We start from the raw sequence: 23,417 nt of genomic DNA, 5'->3' as shown, positions 1-23,417 counted from the left end.
AAACTGACAAAGCTCTTTTAAATCCAAATGATTTCAACATGAGAGCTAATGTTGCTGGATACACTTTGGTTTGATGGTAACCCTAAAGTCTACATTTATATATTGCATTATTAATTAAATAGAAGGTAGCTTACTAATACTATAAAAATAATATTCTCAAGGCAGCTTACAATACTAAAATCCACACACAACATTAAAAATAGCCATTACAAACTTAGAGGCATTAGGGACAGATTTAACTGACCGAGTGCTTGTGGATTAGACAAGCTCCAAACTACAGGGCCAGTTATTAACACCACCACCATATTGGTTTCTACTGCAATTTCTCAGCCTGCGATCCCATATTAAGGCTTCCTCAGCTGACCTCAGGGTGAGCCATTATGCATGGATGATGGAGGTCTACCAGATACTGTGAATTCAAGCCATTTAAGGCTTTAAAAGCAGCAGTTTGCATTGGTCTTGGAAGTAGACTGGTAGCCAATGGAATTGACACAAGATGGAAGGAAATAATGTACTCAGTTCAGCCAGTCCTTGTAAACACCCTGGGCACTCCTTACTGTGCTGGCTGAATCTTTGGAATGATCTTGAAAGGCATCTCCTTATACAGTGCATTACAGTAATTCAGCCAGGGTGTGACCAAGACATTTGACTACGGCTAAAATGGCCATTTGTTTGAAAAGAAGCCATAGCAGGCTAACCGACCAAAGCTGGAAAAAGTGCATAGCTGACTACTTTTGTCACCTGGGCATCCAACAGCATGCCCAAAATGTGAGCTTGCCTTTTCTAAGGGAGTACAACTTCATACAATGCAAGCTGAACATCTCTTCTCAGATCAGCTCCTACTCCCTACCCACAGCTTTTCTAGGTCTCATTTGAATTTGTTAGCCCTCTTGCACACTTATTGAACATTCACAGCTTCCCTGGATTTTGAAGGAAAGGAAGGTAAGAGAGAGTTGGTATCAAGTGTCATCTGCATGCTGTTGACAAGCCAAATCACTGGATGAACTCTCCCAGTTGTTTCGTGTAGCTGTTGAAAAGCACAGGAAACAAGATGGAACTTGAAGGCCAATGGGAGTCATTCCCAGCACTACCTTCAGAAACCTACTTTCCTAAAAGAACCTAAACAAGTCTAGCACAGTCATGTCCATCTCTGCCACGCAGTTTGAAAATATACCTGATAATGCCCTATAGTCAGGTGGATCTAGAGTTGATTTCCCCCCAATAAAAACCTAACAATTGTCACTTCAAAGATGGAGTTGTCCCTTCCACCGAGAATGCACTGATCATCTCTTTCACTTCCTAAGGACAGATTTCCTCTTGCAGAATTAACCACGAGAGACGGGTATTAAAAAAACATCTGGTATACTTTAATGTCCCGAGTATTCCATCCATATCCTTGGGTTGTACAAACTGAAAAATTCCATAGAAACTTGGCCAACAAGAAACCTCAAGAATATCCAAAACATCTCAAGATAACGTGTCATCCAAATAAGATCAGACAAATTTGATATGCTTTTGTTCACAAAGTATTTAGAAACTGATCACAACGAGTATCCAAAGCATTTGCTCTCTGGGGAACTAGATACAGCATATCTCTTAAAATTCAGAACACTATTGCTGGTCAACAGGAGCCTTTGTAACATCCTGAAGGCTATATAAAATAACAGACAACAAAAAAGTAAACAAAAACAATGCCAAAAGCTACTCTTCATTCTTAGGTAGCTGCTTTTCCCACTCTAGAAACAACATGTCCTAAAAAATAAGGATGCCCTTAATTCTTGGTCCCAACGTTTTAATTTTTCATTGGCACTGATGATCAACTAAAGCTGTAGCTGATTAAATATTACAGTTGTAGAAGAAACCAATGAAAACTGACAGAACACAGGAAGCATTTTAGTATGTATGAATGAAGAGATCTTAAAATAATTACTCAAATTTGTTAGGATGCAGCTAGGAAACAGGAAATGTTTGATACAGTAATCGCAAGTCAGCAGTTTTGTTTGATGAACAGCAACTTACAACCTGAACTAGTATAGCAACCTTATGAATGCAATGCACCTGCCCAGATATTTGGGGGTAGGCAGGATCAAATATTCCCAGGCAGGAAATAAATTTAATAAATTTTCTCATCATTAGGTATTCCCACCACAGATCAGAAATAATCTGATCTATGAAGTTTTTACCATGAAAACTTTTGTGCCCACATCATCCTGTACCCACAGACGCCTCCGTGAAACAATGTGCACCCTTATCAGAGCAGAATGTTATCTGGCTTCCTGTCTTGAGCTACCACTTCCAAAGAGAAACAGACATGTAGCCAGGCAAGAAGAAAAAGCAGACTTGGTATGCAGAATGGCATCACAATCCTTCCTTTCCAAATAGGAGGGGAAGTTTTATTTTAAAAAAAACTTTCAAAAAGCACTTTAAAGACCAAAAACGTAGACCCATGCATAATCTAGCCAGCATCACATCACACTGACTTTAATGAAAAAAAATTTAGGTATACACCTGATTCTCCCAATGAAGTCAATAGGAATTTTAAAGAAACAACTCAATTTGGGCAGAGCTGTCCTTACTCTAGGTCAGGGCTAGTCAAACTGCGGCCCTCCAGATGTCCATGGACCACAATTCCCAGAAGCCCCTGCCAGCTGGCAGGGGCTTCTGGGAATTGTGGTCCATGGACATCTGGAGGGCCGCAGTTTGACTACCCCTGCTCTAGGTTATGAATACCTTGCAGACCAGGGGTAGTCAAACTGCGGCCCTCCAGATGTCCATGGACTACAATTTCCAGGAGCCCTTGCCAGCATTCACTGGCGAATGCTGGCAAGGGCTCCTGGGAATTGTAGTCCATGGACATCTGGAGGGCCGCAGTTTGACTACCCCTGTTGCAGACCAAACTTCAGCAGGCTAGTTTTGAACACAGGACCAAAAGGGAGAAATGGAATAGAGTTAATATGGCTCGTTACAGGTATCTATGTTGTTTATCTGAGCAGAGGGCATCTTGAGGACAAAAGTCTGAGCAGCCCTACCCCATAATACTCCGCTTAGGACTGCAGTCTTTTGCTGCTTTTGGTTCAAGAAAAGTCCTGGGAATGATGTCTGTCACAAAGCATTAAGTGCAGTATCAGTCTCATGGTTCAATTATCAAAGCCTGGAGAGGACAAGGCTTAACACTTCAGTAACTTCCTTAACTCCATTGTTGCATGCATACTTTTTGGATCACTGTAGACCTACAATCCTTGGTTAAGAGTGAGCCACAACATTACAGGCTTCCACCCTCTCCTTTAGCGGTACTATGCATTAATTATGGTTAACCAGGATTTCCATTCAACAAGGATTTGAAACCAAGGTTTAAAGTTAATTTTAAATCTTGTTCAAACAAGAACACCAATTTATCTTTAGCACCGACCCTGATGTAACACTTAACCAGGGTTAAGGAAAGAGAAGGAAAATCTGCTGGAAAATATCCCTGTATCACCAACAACAAAAGGGTGGGGGAAGAAAGTGTGAATTGAAGATACAAGCGGATATGGATTATGAAATTAAGTCAGAAATAAACACACTACAGGAGCCTGTATGAATTTGCTACCTGTATGACTCTGGTATAACCTAACCAGGGAGGAAGAGTGAAAAAAATTAAAAGGAAGGGAAAAACGATTAAACAAATCTGGGAGCAAAATCCCTGATGAACCAAGCTTTTCAAACTTTGCATTGACTGCATGTACCCAGTAGACACATACCATTTCCCCCACCAATAAATATATATAGATAGATATATTGGTAATATATAAAATCTGTAGCCATTTGAGCTTTCTATTTTGCTCACATAACTGTTATGCTAGTTTGCCTTGGAGAACATCAACAATGGTTACTAAAAACCCTATAAGGAAGTGTTGGCATTAGACAAAACCTTAGTATACGAAAGAGTTAAATTTGTTCCAGCCCTGCCAGATATCAAATAATAGACTGCTAGCCACCAGCCTTGGAATGGAAACACAAACCGTCAATGCAGGTCATACAGAAGAGTTACTTTAAGGGGGGAAAGCATCATCTCCTGCTGGCCACTGCCTCAGCACATATATATTACAAAATTAAGTCTCAGAAATTATACTCCTTTTACATATACAGAATTCTGAATAAAATGTAATTGAGTTTACATACACTGGCTTCAAATGCTATCATCTTACTGTTAAGTCACAAGTAAAGATACAAAATTAAACTTTTTGTTTTTTTAAAAAAGGAATTACAATACAGGTCTAGAAGCATATGCCATTGTTAAAGCAATCAATTTGTTGACATAGATACTTCAGGAATTATTCTACCCAACTACCTAAGAAATGCACCATTTTATACTGCATAGTCTAGATCTAAGAAAGACTCTAATCCAGGCGTCCTCAACCAGGATTTCAGGAAACTCTGGAATTTCTTGAGGGCCCTGGAAGGGCTTCCCGAATGGGTGGCAGTTAGTTTTTTATACATTTTTAAAACTTGTTAAACATTTATCGGTTGATATGACCATATATGGACATGTCGACACACCCCCATTTCCAAAATGGCCAATGATGGGCCTGGAGGGGAGGGCCGTCAGGTGGGCCATGCAGCCATGCTTCCCAACCATATTCTGCATGATCACACCACTTTTTTCTCAAAGCCTGAAGAATAATTCAGGTGTTTCTCAATGGTAAAAAGGGTAAGAAAGGCTGCTCTAATCAAATAATGAACTAAGTCACACAGTCTTCAATCTTCTTCCTCCAGTCTTGTCTATGACTTTTTAATTAGTGGCATGGAAAGTATGGACAAATTATAGAAAGGACACCGAGCAAGACTACATATTTATAAAAGTGCATGTTTTAGTCACCTTAGATAAAGGTCAGATGAAGGTGAGGATCCCATGTTTCCGAGTCCCCTCACATCGAGAACTTTCATTATGTGGAAAGCTAGAACATGAGGAAGTGATTCCTACTCAACCTACTCCCTAGTGTGCTAGGGTTTATTTGCTTTTTTAAAACATCGAGGCATTTAAATATGCAACCCCACCTTCATTCTGAATAGGTACGGTCATAGGAGAACTATACCACATGCTTTCTCTGACTGCGTACATTGGATCACAGTGCTCAGACAAGACAGCTTACAATCCAACATTCCAGTTCTAAACACATAGGAATTGTAATGGGAGCAATCCAAAGGATGCCAAGGTCATCCATTTCCTGTAGCCAGCTCTGGGAAATGACACACAGTTCTTGTAATTCAAGCAGCACCCTCAGCTTAGAGCTACACATGGCCTCTGATTCATACATGTTCGTATTCATTCCTTATTTATTTCAACGAGAGAGGGCATCCCTGAATGAACATCTGCTTTTTGTATGGGAATTCCCATTTTACTAAGCCTGTGTTCACATGGAAGTTATTCCCTGTATACTGCTATAGTATGACACAATAACAATACATGTGTGACCCACCTGGGGGGGGGGAAGAGACAGTAAGCATAAGGGGATAGGGAAAGCAAATGGTACACTATTATTATTATATTAAATTTATTGCCCATCACTCCCAGACTAGATGGTTCATGGCAGTTTACAGAAAACCCACAATATAACATATTAAATCCATCCCTTATAATCCCCTGGCAGCAAAAGTATACTCTAATTCCCTACCTCTCCCCTTCCCTCTGCTCATCAAGCTGTCCAACCTGTCCTCGGGGGGGGGGGGGTGTAATGGGGAGTTAGCCAGATGTTCTAGCTATTCTAAGGAGGGGCCCACTGAGGACCAGGTTCAGAAATCTGCACTTTCCCATCAACATTCTATATCTAAAGGACTAGGAACTGGTCTAGCCACCATAGACTAAACTCAGATACATTTTTGGCAACAAATTCATTCATGATTCATCAAATTTACTTCAAAATAAATGTGATAAGACTTGGTATACCAGTAAAAGCATTAACAAAAATAGTATGACAGCCCACAATTCTAAACTAGATGCTACCACTATGCTGAAATCAAGGACATTCTAAATATGTAAGGTATTTTGGCCCATGCCTGTATATGTTGCATAGTTTGGGTATTTTTAAAAGGGTGCACCCAACACAATAAAAAAAAATTATATGCTTTGCAAATGAAACTCACCCATAGTTTATTCTCTTTTATACCCCAATATTTTCTTGAAAGCTGTATTTCTGAGATAAAAAGAACACATACAAAAATGTCATCAGTAAATCTATATGTGTAATGGGCACAGCCAAAGTCAACAGTTTTTAAGCCCTGCAGATTTCTATGGCAGAGGGATAAACAACTGCTTGAAATCAACAGGACCAGATTTCCCCCTGTATGTACACACTCCTTACCAGGTATTTGGTTGAGGCTGACTAACCCAATAACATCCATTGATCGCCTCCCCCAGACACTCCCCTCCATAACCTAAACCAAACTGAGCTAAGAGTTCTTTTTAAAGTTATTGTCCAATCGAATCTATTGTTATACTCTATTCAGGGGTAGCCAACCTGTGGTCCTCCAGATGTTCATGGACTACAATTCCATTGCTGGCAGGGGCTCATGAACATCTGGAGGATCACAGGTTGACTACCCCTGCTCTATTAATTTTGGAACCACTGCTGGAATTGTTGTGATTATGATGTATGCCCACGAAGTTTCATGTAAACCACCCTAAGCAGTATGGGAGGTCAGCATAGAAATCTAAGAAAATAAATAAATAAATAACTGCATATAGTTATGCACAACTAGTTGCATCAGAACGTGACTTAAGACAGTCACCCTATTGTGTAGGAAACGGAATGGACAGCAATGATGAGATCTGCATCTAGACACACAGCTGACTGAAAAGCATGGTTCCTGTTGAAGCAGGTGTCAAGTATTTGGAAGTTTGCTTCCATGCATAGATCTCTTTATCTGGATGAGGACAGTGGCTTACAGCAAGTTTCAACCTACTCAAAGTCAGTTACAGGAATATTACTGTTATGTTTATCTGAAATCTTTTCTGCAAAACACAGTAGGATGTGAACAATTTACAGTACACTGAAACAAACACCAGAAGAACAAAAGCTGTAAACTTCCTCTAAACCATGAGAAAAAACCCAAAACCCAAGCATTTGTAAAGGACAGAGGATATTTGTTCCATTTCCTTGAGACTAATTTTAAAAACTCCAAGCATTAAAATTAATACCAGTTTTTTAATTGACCTCAGTACACTTTGGCTCAAATGCTTAAAGTTGGCCTTAATCACTCTTAATACTAAAGTGGTTGGCACCTATTGTGACCACAAAAGCAGGCCACACTGAGACATTCTGGATTTCTACTTCCCAGGTATACACACAAACATGACTCTCTTCATTTACAAAAATACCACCCCCTCACAAGAACTGCCTAATGAGGATTGAGGATGCTTCAGAAATTTAGGAATGTTGAATACTAGTTAAAAGCAAAAAAGAGATAGGAAAATTCTGAGGGGTGGGATGGAAGATGGCACTTCTAAATGCTTCCTGTCTCCCATAATTTCTCAGGAGCTCTGCAAATAGTCACATTTGACTTTAATCTTTGAACCATATTAATACATCATGTTAAACCAGCATTAAGCAGACATTAGTGTACACAAGTCCTGTTTGCTGGTTCCTTCACACACCTTGTGGCAAGCCTTCTCTAACATTCTTTATTCTCTTTCTTGCAAAGCATGAGAAAGGAATTTTGATTTTAAAACCAATTCTGGTGCCTTGCAACATATTAAGGAAGGTTAACTGCAGTTTTTCTATCAAAAGCTGTGATTCTAAATAACAACTTAACACAAGGTCAGAATTGCAGTTTGTGGCGGGAAAGATTCATAGTGATTAATCTAGGCATCTGCATTCAGAAGTGGGTGCATGCATCAGATTTCTGCATGCTGTCTTTTTCTTCACTCTTAACCAGCAAAAACAATAACAATGCTTCAGATGTTCAGAATTTTCTGCCAGAACTTGCTCTTGAGTGCTCTCTGCCCATCTATCTTTAATTGTGAATGAATCTTTCCAAATAAGATACCCTTTTTTATTTCAACAACAGGCTTAATTTCTCCGACAGCATAGAGGAACTACAGTAATCTACTCCAAATTATGATTAAAAACTCTTCTACAGTGAGTACCCTGGCATCTCATTTAAAGTATTGAAGAAAGACAAACATTTCCCAAGGATGCTTTAGAAATGTAGCATATTGCATGGTGGTAGAATTCAGGGAACAGGGAGTAAGTTCCTACTACAAACTATTAATTCCCTGTACCACCACCATCATGTGGAAATATGGAGCATCAGCATCACTACCAAAAGTGATGCAGATAATGGACATATTTCTAGGTAAATAGATGCAAGCAGCCCGTCTCATTCTTAGACCTGAATACACTTTGTTGGAATGGCATCCAGTTTACAACACTGCAGATCTTTAGAACAACTGCAACCCCCCCAAAAAATCCAGGAAGAATTAAACCTGTTATCTTATTTCTAAAACTCAAATTAATCCTTAAGGATTCACAGGCATTCCACTCAGATTATAATGGAGCACACCATGTGGGTTTATTAAAAGGTTAACTTAGACTTCTTCTGCTGACATAACATGCACAGTTTAGGCAATCATGAGTGTGTAGAGACATGATAATTCACTGGGTGGGGACTGGGAGTTGTAGGGCAGTGACAAGGGGCCTGGTCTGGGCTACTGATCTACCAGAAAACAGCCTGAAACAGGAAAGAGCACACATATGCTACTTGGAATGTATGACGCAAACCACAGCCTTGAAACAAAGAACAGGAAACAGCTCAGTTGGCTGGGCTGGAGAGAAAGCAGAGAGAAACATTTAAGTGGCCCTCCCTGACCCCTGTATTCATGAGCAGCTGAAGTTTTAAAAACCCAACACCACCAGTGGGTGTAGGTGTTTGGACTCTGGGTGTGAATAAAAACAACTGTCTCAATACAGGAGACCTGCCCTATTGACAAACACTAAGGAAGTAGCCACACTAGACAACTGCAACATGTGTGCGTGTGTGTTTTTCTCAGGTCATAACAACTAACTTTGGCCTCCCCAGTATCTTTTGAAAATAAATTCTAATAATTTAGGAACACATACAATATTATCAAGAAACTGACCAGATTCTGTTCCAATTGTGTCCATCTATGTATGCCTAGCTATATTTTAAATTAATATCAGGTGGTTGTTTTGTTGGTTAAATAAAATTAGAACCTCAAGCTTCCCTCTTCCATGTCTATAAGATCCCTTTAGTATGTTGTACTGAGCCATCAATGGTATCTCTGAGACTGAAATGTTGGTTTCAGAAAGTTTATGGAAAGTAAAAGCCTCCGCATCATTGAGACATACTTTAAGAAGAAAACGGCATATAAACCACAACATCTTCCTCAAAGACACCACAGAAGTCCATTCTGTATCTGACCTCATATCTATGCATTGAACCATTTTTATGGTATTAAAATGTTCAGCTACAGCATAATCAAGAACTAAATGTACAGCATGGATATCACATCTGCCCTGCTATACCCAGACATCAGGATGTGTTACATCAATGAGCTGCACAGCATCCTATTCTGATTAACAGTTAGGAACTTTCTAGATTAAGAACCAAATGAATCTTTGGGCCAGCTACTTCAACTTTCTACTAATCCCACATGAGGTGTTTCTGTATTACTAGGTCCATGTTGGTAACTGATATGTATCTTATTTTCTTCATGATTCTGAGACATTCAGAATGACATTCAGGTTTCTATTAGTTCCACCTGCCAATTGAATCTGTTTAGCACTGTTCACTACTTTAGTTATCAGAATAATACAACTTTGGTACCGGCAATTTAAAGCACTGAGACTGCTTAAAGTGCTGAAACCTCTGACAAGGTTTCATTATTACTGGATGATTTTAAGATTATCTTATTTTTGGTCTTCTTTTTCTTCACTTTGTTTACCAATGTATATAATAGAGTCAAAGTAAAACTTGGATAGCTGCTTAGAGAAAAAAAACTACTATTCCTTTGCTGGGGTGGAAATTCAATATGAAAGCATTAGTGTCACAAAATATTTTACAGCTCAGGAAACAAGCATAGTTTGATATAGCTCAGTACTGGGCAGGGTTTTAAAAAAAATCTGGCCAGGATTTCAGTATTTCCATGTAAGAAACTTACCAGGTCACAAGAATAAGGCTAATTCTTACAACTAGTCTACAGAGAAGTACAACTTTTTGCTGCAGATAATATACTTTTACAGACTTAAGGGCCTCAGCATCCACTGAAGGTTTAGATTTTCCCAACACTTTGGCAATCAGTATGGTGGCACTTCCTGCCTTTATAAAAGGTCATATACAACCACGTAAAAGGTACTGTTCAACTGACAGTCCAGCTGGAATAATTCAGCATTGAAAGGAGAGAAAACACCAAATTTACTGCAAGCCCTACGGAAGTTACTCAAAATTAAGTTCAACCAATTCCCTTAAAATTGCAGTCTTAATCTAGGAAACTCCACATTAAGCAGAAAGCTATATGGAAATACAAAATCTTTTATTTTGTTATTTTAGCACATCTTCTTCCAGCAATAATTGCTCTAATTATATTCTATAATTATGGCATTTAAGCATGAAACTTGTATCTGACAAAATTACAAGATAAACAGTACTGGAAGGGGTTTAAGCACAGGGGAACAATGTTCAGAAAGCAAGCAGCTCATTTTTTCCAGTTCTTTGCCTTTCATGTCCTGTATGACAATTTTTTTTACCATTTTTCCCTAACAAAATTTAACTTTCTAATTCCATATCACTGCTGTGTACGTCCTTCAAAACATTCTGAGCTGTACACTGAGTTTGACTGAAACTTTTCTTTAGGGAAAGAAACACAAGGCAAATCACCGGTGTTATCATCATTCTCACCATAATTTGTTCCAAGACCTATCATTTCCCGGTTAAGAAAAACCTTTGCATGCCAAAAGAAGCAAAAAGACCTAAAGCGCATTTTCCTCTTCCATGAGCAAATAAATCAGCGGATAAGAGATGGAATTGCATCTAAAAAAAAAAACCCAACAACCCACGAACCAAAAGTACTTCAGACAGGACTGCCCACACAAGATGGTAATTCGAAGAGAACCTCTTACAGCAGGGGTAGTCAACCTGTGGTCCTCCAGATGTCCATGGAGTATAATTCCCATGAGCCCCTGCCAACATTGGGGCTCATGGGAATTGTAGTCCATGGACATCTGGAGGACTGCAGGTTGACTACCCCTGTCTTATAGGTCAAGTGACTCCACTAGAGATAATCAAGGTATCAATCTGCCAGGTCACACAAATGGGTAGTCTTCTCCAAAAAGACCCCTCCCCCCCAAGTTGAAGGGGGGGGGGCGCTACGCTTGCTGATGCATTCCTTGCATCTCCTCTGCAATGACAGCAAAAGTTGCTCTCCCTCCCCAGCCTATTACAAAAAAGCCCTGCTGACACACTTCGGATTTCAAGGCGACTTTTCCGAGGCTTCTGGCGATGGCAGGCTTTGCTGGGAGTCAAAAGTGTCCCGTGCACCGGAATCCTATCATTTTCCCACCGGGAGAGAGGAAAAGCATCCCAGGAACGACCAGCAAAGTCAATCGCATCCATCAAACTCGCGCTTCCGTCGGTTGTTTTGTTTCAAGTCTGTCCGGAAAGCGGTGGCAAATCCAGGCTTTTGTCAGACGCCTCTCGCTCCACGGCTCCATTGAAAAGGGATGAATGGCTCTCGTTTCAGAAGTTGTGGGGGGGGGGGGGGAGAAAAAGCAGTGGGGAGAGTCGGTGGCAAAAGACCCCCCCAAAAAAAAGAAACACACCCCCTCCCAGCTTGCTTGCAATTCACGTCCAGTAAAAAAACAAACAAACCAAAAAAACCTCAAAAAAAAAAAAAACCCGAGCCAAGAGCGGCAGCGTCCCTTCCAAGCCACGATCTTGCCATGGGGTAATCCAAGCGGCGAGGTCTTCTCTTCTTCCACCTCGGGGTGGGCGTGGGGCCAGAGACCCCCCCCCCCATCCCTTGCCACCCACCCACCCACCTCGGCCACTTGGCGCAGCTCCACAAACCCTTCGCCCCTTTGGCAGACCCGGCGCGTGCGTCTCTCCCAGGCAGGAAAAATCGAGGACCCCCCCCCCCACCCCTTTTCTCCAACAGCCCCCCTCGCCCCGGTTCCCTCCGACTTACTTTCCCAAGTCGCGAGGGCAGGCGCAGCGCTGGCTCCGGGCGGAAGGCAGGGGAAGGCAGGCAGGCAGGCAAGCGGCGGTCCGGCTCTTTCTCCCCCCGCGGTCCCAACTGGGCTCCTGGCTCGCCGCTGCCTCCTGCTGCTGCTGCTGCTGCTGCCGCCGCTTCCCACCCCCCAGCACAGTCCGGCGAGGGCTGCTGGCACTCGGCAGCGCTGTCACATGACGCCGGCGCCGCTCGCTCCGCCAGGCTGCCTTGGCCGGCGGGGTAACCAAGAGGGCGGGAAGGGAGGGGCGGGAAGGGCCGGGTCGCGAAGGGGCGCGGGCAACAGGGAGAGGGAGGCTCGCTCAGCCAGCCAGGCGGGCAGGCAGGCAGGCGAGGGCTGGGCGGCTCCCCTCAGCTGCCGCCGCCGCCGCTTGGGCGGAGGCCTCTCTCTCTCTCTCCCTCCTCACCCAAGCCAGGGGTCGGGGCGAGGCGAGTCACTCCCTCCTTCCCTCGCGCGCAAACAAGTCCGTCAGGCACGCACTGGCGCTTCCCGTCCCTTCCCTTCCCTTCCCCCGGGCAGGCAGACAGGCGCAGGGCGGCCTCCTCCCGAGACGGCGAGCGCGGGCTCCTCCTGACACGGACGCTGAGGCCGCGCAATTAGCCCGCCTCGCGGTGGAGCCGCCCGGCTGACAAAACTGGCCCTTCCAGCTGCTTCACACGCCCTCCCGGTTCTCGCTTGTCAGGCAGAAAGGAGCGGGCTGGAGGGGCGAGGGGGAGGAGGAGGGCGTGTGCACCTGGCAACCCAGCCTGGGCATGGCGCGCGGGGAGGGAAGGAGGGAGGGAGACGGGCCCACGCCCTGCCTGGAAGCGAACTTGCAGAGGCGAAAACAACAGCAAGCAGCAGCAAAAAAAACCCCTCCCCACCCGCACCCCACCCCAAAAGAAGTCCGAGGGACAGGAAGGGAGGTGCCGCGGAAGGAGGCGGTGGCTGCTCAATTAGCTTGGTCACCACAAAGGCACAGAAAACATGAGGACACAGGCTAGGCCTCCAGTGGCCAGGGAAGGAGGCCAAAGGGGGGACTGCAGGAGGACCAGCTCTGGGGTGGGGAATACCTGGGGACTTTGGGATGTGGAGCCGGAACTGGGTGGGATTTGGGGCGGGGAGGAGCCTCAGTGGAGTAGAATGCTCTGCAGCCCACCCTTTTTAGCCTGGAGAGGAGCTACAATTTCTGGGGATCTCCTGGTCCCACCTGGGGACTGGCATCCAAGAGTTACATTCAAGTCCATTATTACCTTGAAGCAGGGGTGGCCAAACTGTGTCTCTCCAGATATCCATGGATTACAATTACCAGGAGCCCCTTCCCAGCATGGCCAATTAGAAAAAATCTTGCTGGTCTTCAAGGCAGCCCTGGCCAAACTGTGGCTCTCTGGATTACCCATGGATTACAATTACCATGAGCCCCTGTCAGCATGGCCAGTTGCCAAGGGCTGATGGTAATTGTAGTCCATGGGAATGTGTAGAACCACAGTTCAGCCACACCTGCCTTGAACAACACCAGCAAGATTTTTTTTGGATGCTGGGAGGGTAGTGTAAACTTGTCAGAATCAAAGCACAAAGTGTTTGAGGGGTTCAGGCTGGCAGGGGTATGGTTAGAGCAGGGCTGTCTTTAGCATGGGCACGCTGGGCAGTTTGTTGGGGGGTCCATGAGCTAATGGTTGCCACATGCTAATCTGTGTATTGATTCAAAAGGGCAGCCGTGTTGGTCTGAAGTAGCACAATAAAATCAGAGTCCAGTAGCACCTTTAAGACCAACAAAGATTTATTCAGGACGTGAGCTTTCGAGTGCAAGCACTCTTCCTCAGACTTGTGCTATGTGTGTATTGATCGTCTGTAATATACTTGTGTTAAACATTTGATTAATAATAAATAACTCATAGTAATGTCAACTGTGCCATCTCCATCTGTATGATTTACCAATTGAATACCATTTATAGGTTGCAATTTTTGTATTTCAAATTCAAGGCTCATGTTCTCTTGTCCAAATGTTTATTGATTAATCTTTGCTGTACAGCATGTTTTTAAACGTTTAAACACTGCTTTTGCTGGCAGTACCGGTAAATATAACCTGGGTTAGGGTATATAACTAGGAGCTGGGAGAGCCTATCGTGAACTTCCATGACACCCCCTCCTCCAAGGACACTCGTTTAAAACACTTCACTGGGTGGATAAAATGGAGGCAGGGGAAACAATATTGTAAGCTCTTTTGGGTCCCTGTTGAGGAAGAAAGCAGTAGATAAATATACAAGTGGAACTAGACAGGGCTCAGCTGGGTCTGTTCCAGGTCTTTGGAAAGCAGTGGCGAAAACTCCTGGTGGCACATCATTAATGTAATAAATACCTGTATATACTTGGGCATAAGCTGACCTGAATTGTAGCTGAGGCACCTAATTTTAACCACAATATCAATAACAGGTAAGTGATTGTGCAGAACATGGTTGGGAAGCAGAACTGTGTACTACCACTTTGGGTCTCTCCCCTTCCCACCCCCTCCAGGGCCATTTTGGGATGGGTGGGCTAGTCGGCATGACCATATATGGTCATATTGCCTGATAAATGTTTAACAAAATTAAAAATGACATTAAAATTAATTAACTTCCATCCATTTGGGAAACCCACCCAGGGCTGTCAGGAAACTCCAGGGTTTCATGAAACCCTGGTTGAGAAAGTCTGGGCAGATCAGATAATTAAAAACGAATGAAAAAAAGATGGAATTCTTCAGTTAACATTCAGTAGCCTAAAATGATAAGGCTAGAACCTGATCATTAAACAACTTTTATAAAGATTAAATGAATCCTTCAGTCAACAATGTATAAAACAGTTGTCCTTGGGACAGAAGTAGCCTGGAAGAAAGCTATAAAGAAAGATGGAACCTTGCACTTAACTTATGTGCTTCGAGGGAAATTTCATGAAAGTTCCACATTTTAGGGGCATTCCCTGATCTGCCTGATTGTGAAACTGCTGTGGCTACTCTCATTTGGGGTACACAGAAACCCTCTCATGACCTTTGTAACTTGCAGAGAGGTTGTTGTGTGGCAATGGGACAAACATGTAGCTTGAATGTGAACTGGATATTGCCCCACTCAGAGGGTTGGATGAAGAGCCTTTCAAAATTGCTACTTCAGAGCAAACAGTTCTTTGAAAGTTAACACAGCAAGGACTCTGGGGCCTTCTATTGAAGGTGGACTATCGCAATAGAAAAGATTGTAAAGAGTGGTAAGGCTTTGGAAACACTGAAATTTGAAGCGTTGGTGACCAAGAGATGTGTCCAAATGGCTTCACCACATGTTGAATTACATCTTGCTGCCCAGCAAAACTTTTCACTTACATTTATCATGTAGGACACAAATGGGTGAGACACAGATAGAACCTACCTTTTTCCCTCTGGGGTTCAATAGCAGCTTCCAGAGGGGAATTTAGAACAGGAAAATGATGAAAGGGGAAGGTTAATTGCCTCTTCCCTCAGTACTGCTGTTCTCAAGTATGTAGCTCTCCAGCTGCTATTTTTAAGATAAAAATGTCAAAGAGATGCCATCATTGGTCTTGACTTTAGACAGCTTGGATAATATAAGGACTCCAGCAAAATGTACAACCCGTTTTCATTGTTGGTGGATAAAAGAGAAATCATTGGAAGTGTGTCCCCTTACAAGAGGAATTTTCCACGTGGGTATGATCCTGTTTGTCCCTTTATTTATGAAAGTCAAGCTTACAAATGCCAGTTAAGATTTAGATCTTGGGTTTTCCACCTGGTCTTCATATATTGGCATGTATCCAACCAGTTACAAAAACATTGCTGCCCTTGAGGGGCAGCAATATGATATCTGACCATTTCTTCCACCTGCTGCCAACCACTGAGCCATGGAAATATTGTCAATGGGAGTCAGCAGATCCCCCCTAGGAATAACATAGTGGTGGGCTACAATGGAAGTGGGGAACTGATAGAAATTACTGCACCCTAAACCAGGGGTAGTCAAACTGTGGCTGCCCAAATGTCCATGGAATACAATTCCCATGAGCCCCTGCCAGCGAATGCTGGCAGGGGCTCTTGGGAAGTGTATTCCATGGACATCTGGAGGACCGCAGTTTGGCTACCCCTGCAAAGGGGCCTTAAACTTTCTGAATATGGTTGGGTACAGGCCATTATCTATAGTCCTTGCAATTTCTTCATTTTAAGCCATAGGTACAATTTATCTTAAATCATAGGGTCTAGTTATTCAACTTTTACATCGTAGTTGATATTTTGCATTTATGGTATGGATGACCACATGCTTCCTGATTATGTGCATGTTTCAGCTTGTGACCTCTACTCAGTTTGATTCTGGGGGTTGGTTCAAGAGTTCAATTCAAATAAACAAAGCTATCGAAATGTCTACTTTTTGTTACTTCGAATGTATAATACAATATGATAAAGATTATTGTCTTGCGGCCAAAGGCAGTTATAATCTGACACACATCTGTTCCACTATATATTTCTGGTAAGGTCTTGGAGGAGGATTGTGGTCTCATGGCTTAAGTGCCACTCAGTGGTTCACACCTACTCAAGGCGGCTGTCCCGCCCCTGAGTGCCTCCTCCTCCAACCGGCTTGCCTGTCCAGTGGGCAGCCAATCACCTTCCATCCCCCACCCATGACCACTCCTTCCACTTCCCTCCGAGGCTCGGAGATCCCTGCTTTCATTCCAAAACAATAGAAACTGTCTGAACCATTAAAACAATCTAACCAGAAAGTAGTAATCAAATAAAAGCATTACCCTCTTTAGATTCAACTCCAGCCTATATTTTCTTGGCTGCTAAAGCAAAGAGTGACACTGTATAGCAAGGGTCCCCGACCTTTTCGCACACGGGGGCCGCATTAGCATGCCCAGTGCCTAAAGAGGGCCACATCTTGAACCAAAATGTTACAAAATTATTAACCTAATTATTTAGTTCAAAAGTAAACATTCAAAGGTAAATGAAGAAATGTGAACTTTAATGCAATCCATTTTGGAACAATATTGTACTGTGGAATCCTTTTATTTAGCCACACATGCCTACCTAGTCAGTTTGAGCTTTGTGGCTGTTTTCTGTTAGCCAAGACATTGATGTCCAAGTCAAGGTTTGTGACAGACACTCTTAAAACGTCATGTAAATGTTAATTTGTAAGCCTTGACCTACACTTCGATTTCACTATTTTTATCTTGGAAAAGGTTTGTTCACGGATGTATGTGGTGCCACAGATGATGAACATGCCTGCAGCAAATTTCGTTAGGTTGCTATTGTCTTTTTTGCAAGAAAGGGGCAGGATGAACAGCAGTAGATGGTGCCTCTTGAGGCAGGAAGAACAGGATGGGTCTGAGGGAAAATGCCCTGAGGGTGACAGCAGCAGACAAGCAGGTTGGAGGGCCCCACAGAAAGGGGTTGGGGGCTGCATGGCTCACGGGCCTCAGGTTGGGCACCCCTGCTCTATAGGAGACTAATGGATCTGCATCTGAGAGTGGAAAGAACAGCTTCTCAGACTCTGAGGAAGAATTTAAGCCCATTAAAAGCGCTGTGAGAAATTTTGTTCTCGGTTCTGCAGAGAAAGAGAGGACGAGATAAACTATAATGTGATGGGCCATCTGGAGCTAAAGCTCTGCAGATTTGAAGCCAGTGGTATTTGGGAGTAACGCCCAGCTAGCAAAGCTGTTGGTAACCGAACTGAAGTAAAAGCTATTCTGAAATAATGAGATATTAACCAGGTAGGAAGCTCTAACGTGGTCCCTTTAAATCAGTTTGAACCATGGGAAGAATTTGAACTAACTGCTTGTCTGTTGCAATATCAGGCTTAAACACCCAGTTGGGAATATTGAAACCAGCTATGGAGACACCCTGGGTGTCATCCAACATGGAGCAGCAATAGAGGATGTTGTTATAGTAAGCTATCTGAGTAGCATCATTTTACAACATCACATAGTGTTGCTTGCAAAGTGATTTGCTTTCTTCAAAATCTTATCTAAATGAGGGCAATCCAAGTTCTGCTCACATCAAAGCTGCAAGGGTATCTCTAGGTAGAGCTAGAGGTTTCCTTTAAAAATTATTTTTAAAAGTTGGAATCTATCAAAAAATGATTAATTAAATTAATTAGCTCTCACCCATTCAGGAAACCCTTCCAAGGCCATCAAGAGAACCCTAGGGTTTCATGAACCCTTGGCTGAGAAAGCCTGGTCTAAATTAATGTATTTGTTTTAAGCACCTTTTTTTTTAAAGAAAGGAACACAAATGCAAATAAATATTTCATAAGATTATAAGAGAAGCCATGCTGGATCAGGCCAATGGCCTGACCAGTCCAACACTGAGTCTCACAGTGGTCAAAACCCAGGTGCCATCAGGATGTGGTTGGGTAGAGTCTGCTTTTCAAGTTATGCATTTGAATCCCATACCTTCAATCAGTAGAAGCATCTCTTTGTTTGTTGTGGAGGGGTTCTGTCTTGTGGAGTGTTCATCTTGTACTAGGGCCCAAGCTCTTCAAGGCTACTTGGTCATGACAACAGAAGTGCCTAGCATTAAAAGAAACATGTTAGGGAGTGAAGGATGGCTTCTGCAGCTCAAGAAAAGTGCATAAGGAAGAAAGATATAGGATCTAAGCCTTGGTCTACAGCAGGGGTAGTCAACCTGTGGTCCTCCAGATGTCCATGGACTACAATTCCCATGAGCCCCTGTCAACATTTGCTGGCAGGGGCTCATGGGAATTGTAGTCTATGGACATCTGGAAGACCACAGGTTGACTACCCCTGCCCTACAGGGTTGCCTTTCCCAGGATAGCTTCAGAGCAAAAGTCCAATTAAAGGTTTTGGTAACCTGACACCTTGTTAAATATGTGGTGAGGCTTTTTCACATTACACTTTTACATGTTACATTGTGAGGGTATTCTCAGGCCCCGAGGCTTGCTGGCTGGGCACAGCTCTTTTAAGTACTAATTAGCGATATGTGATGGCTGCATCAGTGCATCTGTTGAAGTGCCATACACACAGTGCCCGAGTCTGTGAAATGAGGACTGTTCCAAGAAGAGTGAGGCTCTTGGAATTTCTGGGCTAAGTCATGTGGCATATTTTTGTGTGGCAGTCAGACGAGCTTTTGCAATTGCTTGCGTCCATGTGATGCTTGCTATTATATGGTTCAAGAGGTGTGGCGCACAGTCATATAATCCAGCTGCACCGCACATGACAAGTCAAACACATGAACGTGAATATGTCACCGGTATCTTTATGGCTTGGATCCAGCAGAAGTTTTCGCGGATGGAAGTGGGTGGAGTGATTTTCTACCAGTACTCCACCCCCATCCCACAGTGGACCTCCAGCTTCTCCCACATACTGTGATTCCCAGGGGACTGTGATTCCCTAGGAGCGGCATTTCCGCTGCGGGAGGCACAGAAGTCTTGCTCTGAAATCCTTTCCATCAATGGTGATTTTGTACAGGGTCCAATCCATTGGCCTGCTCCTTTGAATGCCTGGATATAGAGAGAGCTTTTATATTCCTCATTGATTTCGAAATGGGAATGAAATGGCCAAAGGTCACAGCTAGTGTTTTGAGAAAGAAATTTGCTTCAATAAGCCAGTAGAGTTGGATTAAGAACCGGCAACTCCAGTTTCAAATCCCCACTCAACCATTAAGTTCATCAGGTGGCCTTGGTCCAGTGCCTTTCCCAACTGAATTTACTTTACAGGGTTATTGTGAGGAGAAAATGGGGAAGAACCATGGCTGTTACCCTGTGCTCCTTAGAGAAAAGGCAGAATAAAAATGGATGGCTACTGTTACGTAGTAATTTACAATAGAGGGAGAAGTTCTGTAGTAACTAAGGCGTTTTCCAGATTGTCATAATGTTCCATTTTCACTTCTAGATGTTACCGTTTGTTCTTGTGTCCCGACAAATTCATTAACACCCCTTGCTGTCCCGACCTTTCCTTATTTCTCCCTGAACTAGTTTTTCCTGTACTTTATTTTTCTCCATTGCAGAATGAATTCTCAAGATAGCCTATTGTTAGGAATCTGAACTGTCATGGACTGACACCCAAAACCTGTCCTTATTGCCTGGGTTTGGGCAGCAAACTTAGATAGATAGATAGATAGATAGATAGATAGATAGATAGATAGATAGATAGATAGATAGATAGATAGATAGATAGATAGATAGATAGATAGATAGATAGATAGATAGAGCAAATTAGCCAACATTCAGTATCTGCAAAATAAGATGCATTTTGTTAGGGTGTTGCATTGGCAGGCTGTTTGGGATTGTTGCTACACATGCACACTGAGGTATCAAATGCAAGAAATGCCACACCACTAATTATAGCTCCAGTTCTGCCTTCCTTTACACAGGTAACCTCTCACCGGTTGTGCTGATAGTTAAACCAGTGAAACTGAGGACAGGATTATCCAGTCGTGCAGAGCTCCCAGAAGTGTGTCACTTAGTCACTTGGTCTCATTGGCTGTAATGTGGGAGTCCTCCTTTTAAGGGCTGCTTCTGATTTCACTTACAGGTTTTTGTCTATCATCGCCACTATGTCGGAGAGCGAAGTAGCTAACCCCCACACCCACTGACAGGGATGCGTTTTGATCCAGTGAGGCCAGCACTCAGGAATGGATTTTGATTTGCAGGATGCCGAATCCGTTCAATAGGAAACAACACAGCTCAGTGTAATCTGGCGGTGGAACAGAAGGGTCTACGAATGTTTGAATGCATGTATGTTTTGAGAACCCGCATGTGTTTGTAGCTAGTACTGTTAACTGCAGGGATCGAAGGCGGAAGTTTGTGGTCCTTGGGGACTGATGACTATATGTATCGTTTGTATTCTAGATTAGTTCCAGAGAGACATGGAAATGGTGTAGTGGTAGAAACCACAAGTAGCAAATCACAGCAGTAAAACCATAAAGGAAGGTCTACAGGGGCCAGATTCCGACTTTAGTCATGGCAGTTAAAATCCCGAGTAATACCTGTCAGTTCTTTTAACATCCTCACTCTGTATGAACCTGGGACTATTTTGGTTGTCCTAAAAACAGAATCTTGATACAGATGCATTCCCCCACCCTCTTTGGGATTCTTGGTGTTTTGGTCTTTATTTACGTTCAGGGAGATTTGTAGATGCAATGCTCCCTGATGTGAAACGTGATAAGGAGCAGCAAATCCAGTTTTTGGCAATTTCCCTCGTCATGAGGCAAATCTGCCTTAAACTCACTCCAGCCCCTGGACAGCCTCGAGTTGCTGACGGTGTCATGTGGAAGCAGCACTAAAACCGGCAACTAGAGGCAGATATGGTGCTAGAATAGTACCTGTTTTCCAAACCAAGATTCATTCCCTTGAAGAAAGTGGCAGCTTCAGAGGGTGGACTCCTTGTGGCATCACATCCCTCATGAGCTTTCTCTCCTCCCAAAATTCTGCCTTCTCCCAAAGCTCCAGGAAGTTCCCACCCTGCAGGTGGAAACCCTAAATTTGACCTAAGACTTCCCATCCCACTATTTGCAGTCTGAGACATTGCATCACTCCACAACAGTATGAAACTTTTAAAAAATCTATGCTTGGGCAGAATCTTGGAATGTACACATGTCTTACTATGGCCATGTTCACATGTCAAAACCAAACAGGTGTTTTAATAACCCTAGGAAGGAAAATTGATTATATTACACTGAGAAATGGGGACTTTGGGACTGATTCCACAGTTACGTTTTGCTGGCGCATTTTTACCTCATTGGATTCTAAATGTAGACTCTGAATTTGTGTCTGGTATTCTGCTTCTGTGGCTCTCTCCCGTCACTGGTCAGGACTCTAATCACAGCATGTATATTGAATTTCTGTCAGTAGAGTGGGCGGCCCCACCTCCCATCATGCTTCCCCTTATTTTGGTCTGACTATGCTCAATAACACACTTGTGCCGTAACAATAAAAAATAATTTTAAAAAACCCACACTCCCCCATCCCTCAATTCCCATGGCACTCAAACCACCCAAGCAAAGGTGGAAGCGTGCTGGTGCTGGTGGTCTTCTGTTGATGTGTGCTCAATCACCATGCCTGCATGAAAACAAAGCATGTTGGCCGCCATTGCACAACTATTTTTCTGAACAAAAGTTATGAAATAGCCCATTGCGTGCTAAATAATAGAGATGCTGAAGGTGAAGATGAGGGAGGTGGTGGGGTGGGTGGGATTATGGAGACCTTGTTTTTGACTTTTAACTTTCTGGAGCACCCCCAGAAAGCACGTGCTATTGTTACTGCAAATTCACATTGTACTGCAAACATATTCAAAATGTAAAAAAAGGAGGGGAGGGCGGGAGGAGAAGCAGATAATTGTTTGGAGTCGATACATCATCACTTGAGGCAGGAATGGAGGAGGAAGCAGGCTTGAATCCCAGTTTCCTCACAGGATAACTATGGATTCCCTCCCAGGGGAGGGGGAGAAATTGCATTTTCTGAGGATTCTCCAACTGCGTGGCAACCAGGGATTGCATTCGGATCTGCACTTTTGAGAGCCCGATTTTTGTGTGCAAGGCTTGTTATTCCACGGGAATTTAAGGAGGTAATTACTGTGTTTTTTCATGGCTGCGGAAATAGAGTGTTTTCCTGTTCGGTACATAGTTTAGTGTATTGTATCCCCATTCTGTGCTTCCAAGAAGCTCACGGCAACTGACATGATTTTCTCCCTTCCATTTTATGATCACAATAATCATCCCATGAGATAGGGTGGGTTGAGAGACAGCAAAGAAGAGCTGTTCATTTATACCCCACTTTTCCCTACCTGAAGGAATCCCAAAGTGGCTTACAAACACCTTTCCCATATCTCCTCACAGCAGACGCTCTGTGAGATAGGTGGGCCTGAGAGATTCCTGAGAGAACTGCTCTGCAAGAACATCTCTAAGAGGACCTTGACTAGCCCAGAGTCACTCAGCTGGCTGCATGTAGACGAGTGGGAAATCAAACCTGGCTCTCCAGATTAGAGTCTGCTGTTCTTCACCACTACACCAGGCTGACTCTCATCCAGAGATGTAGAGATCCGAGAGAGAGAACATGCAACTGGCTCAAGGTCAACCAGTGAGCTGCATATCTTTACAAAGTCCAGCATTCAACCCACTATACAACACTTGCTTTGTTTTTGGGTTTTGCACATATATGCAGAATCCAAGTATGCACCCTCTATTGGGCAGAGTAGACTCACTTAAGTATTCAGGTAACACTGGAGAAAAATCAA

The 23,417-nt window shown here is 43.2% G+C and overlaps 1 protein-coding gene across 4 annotated transcripts in view; it reads right to left on the bottom strand.

Moving 5' to 3' along the window:
* The window catches only part of KLF3 (KLF transcription factor 3), a 30,302-nt gene extending 17,260 nt beyond the window's left edge, over positions 1-13,042 (bottom strand). Inside the window, exons 1-2 of one of the 4 annotated variants that reach the window (XM_077301683.1) lie at positions 12,182-13,042; positions 6,124-6,173 (exon numbers count right to left, since the gene is read on the bottom strand). In XM_077301683.1, the coding sequence (XP_077157798.1) occupies positions 6,124-6,127 (4 nt within the window). In that variant the 5' untranslated portion in view covers positions 6,128-6,173; positions 12,182-13,042. Of the gene's footprint in view, positions 1-6,123; positions 6,174-11,459; positions 11,730-12,181 lie in introns of those variants that run through there. The other 3 variants (XM_077301684.1, XM_077301685.1, XM_077301682.1) reach the window with 3 other exon arrangements.
* Between the last annotated feature and the right edge of the window lie 10,375 nt (positions 13,043-23,417).

Source organism: Paroedura picta, chromosome 10 (assembly GCF_049243985.1).
Source record: "Paroedura picta isolate Pp20150507F chromosome 10, Ppicta_v3.0, whole genome shotgun sequence".
NCBI classification, from domain to species: domain Eukaryota; kingdom Metazoa; phylum Chordata; class Lepidosauria; order Squamata; family Gekkonidae; genus Paroedura; species Paroedura picta.
This window is presented reverse-complemented; position numbering and strand designations above follow the sequence as displayed.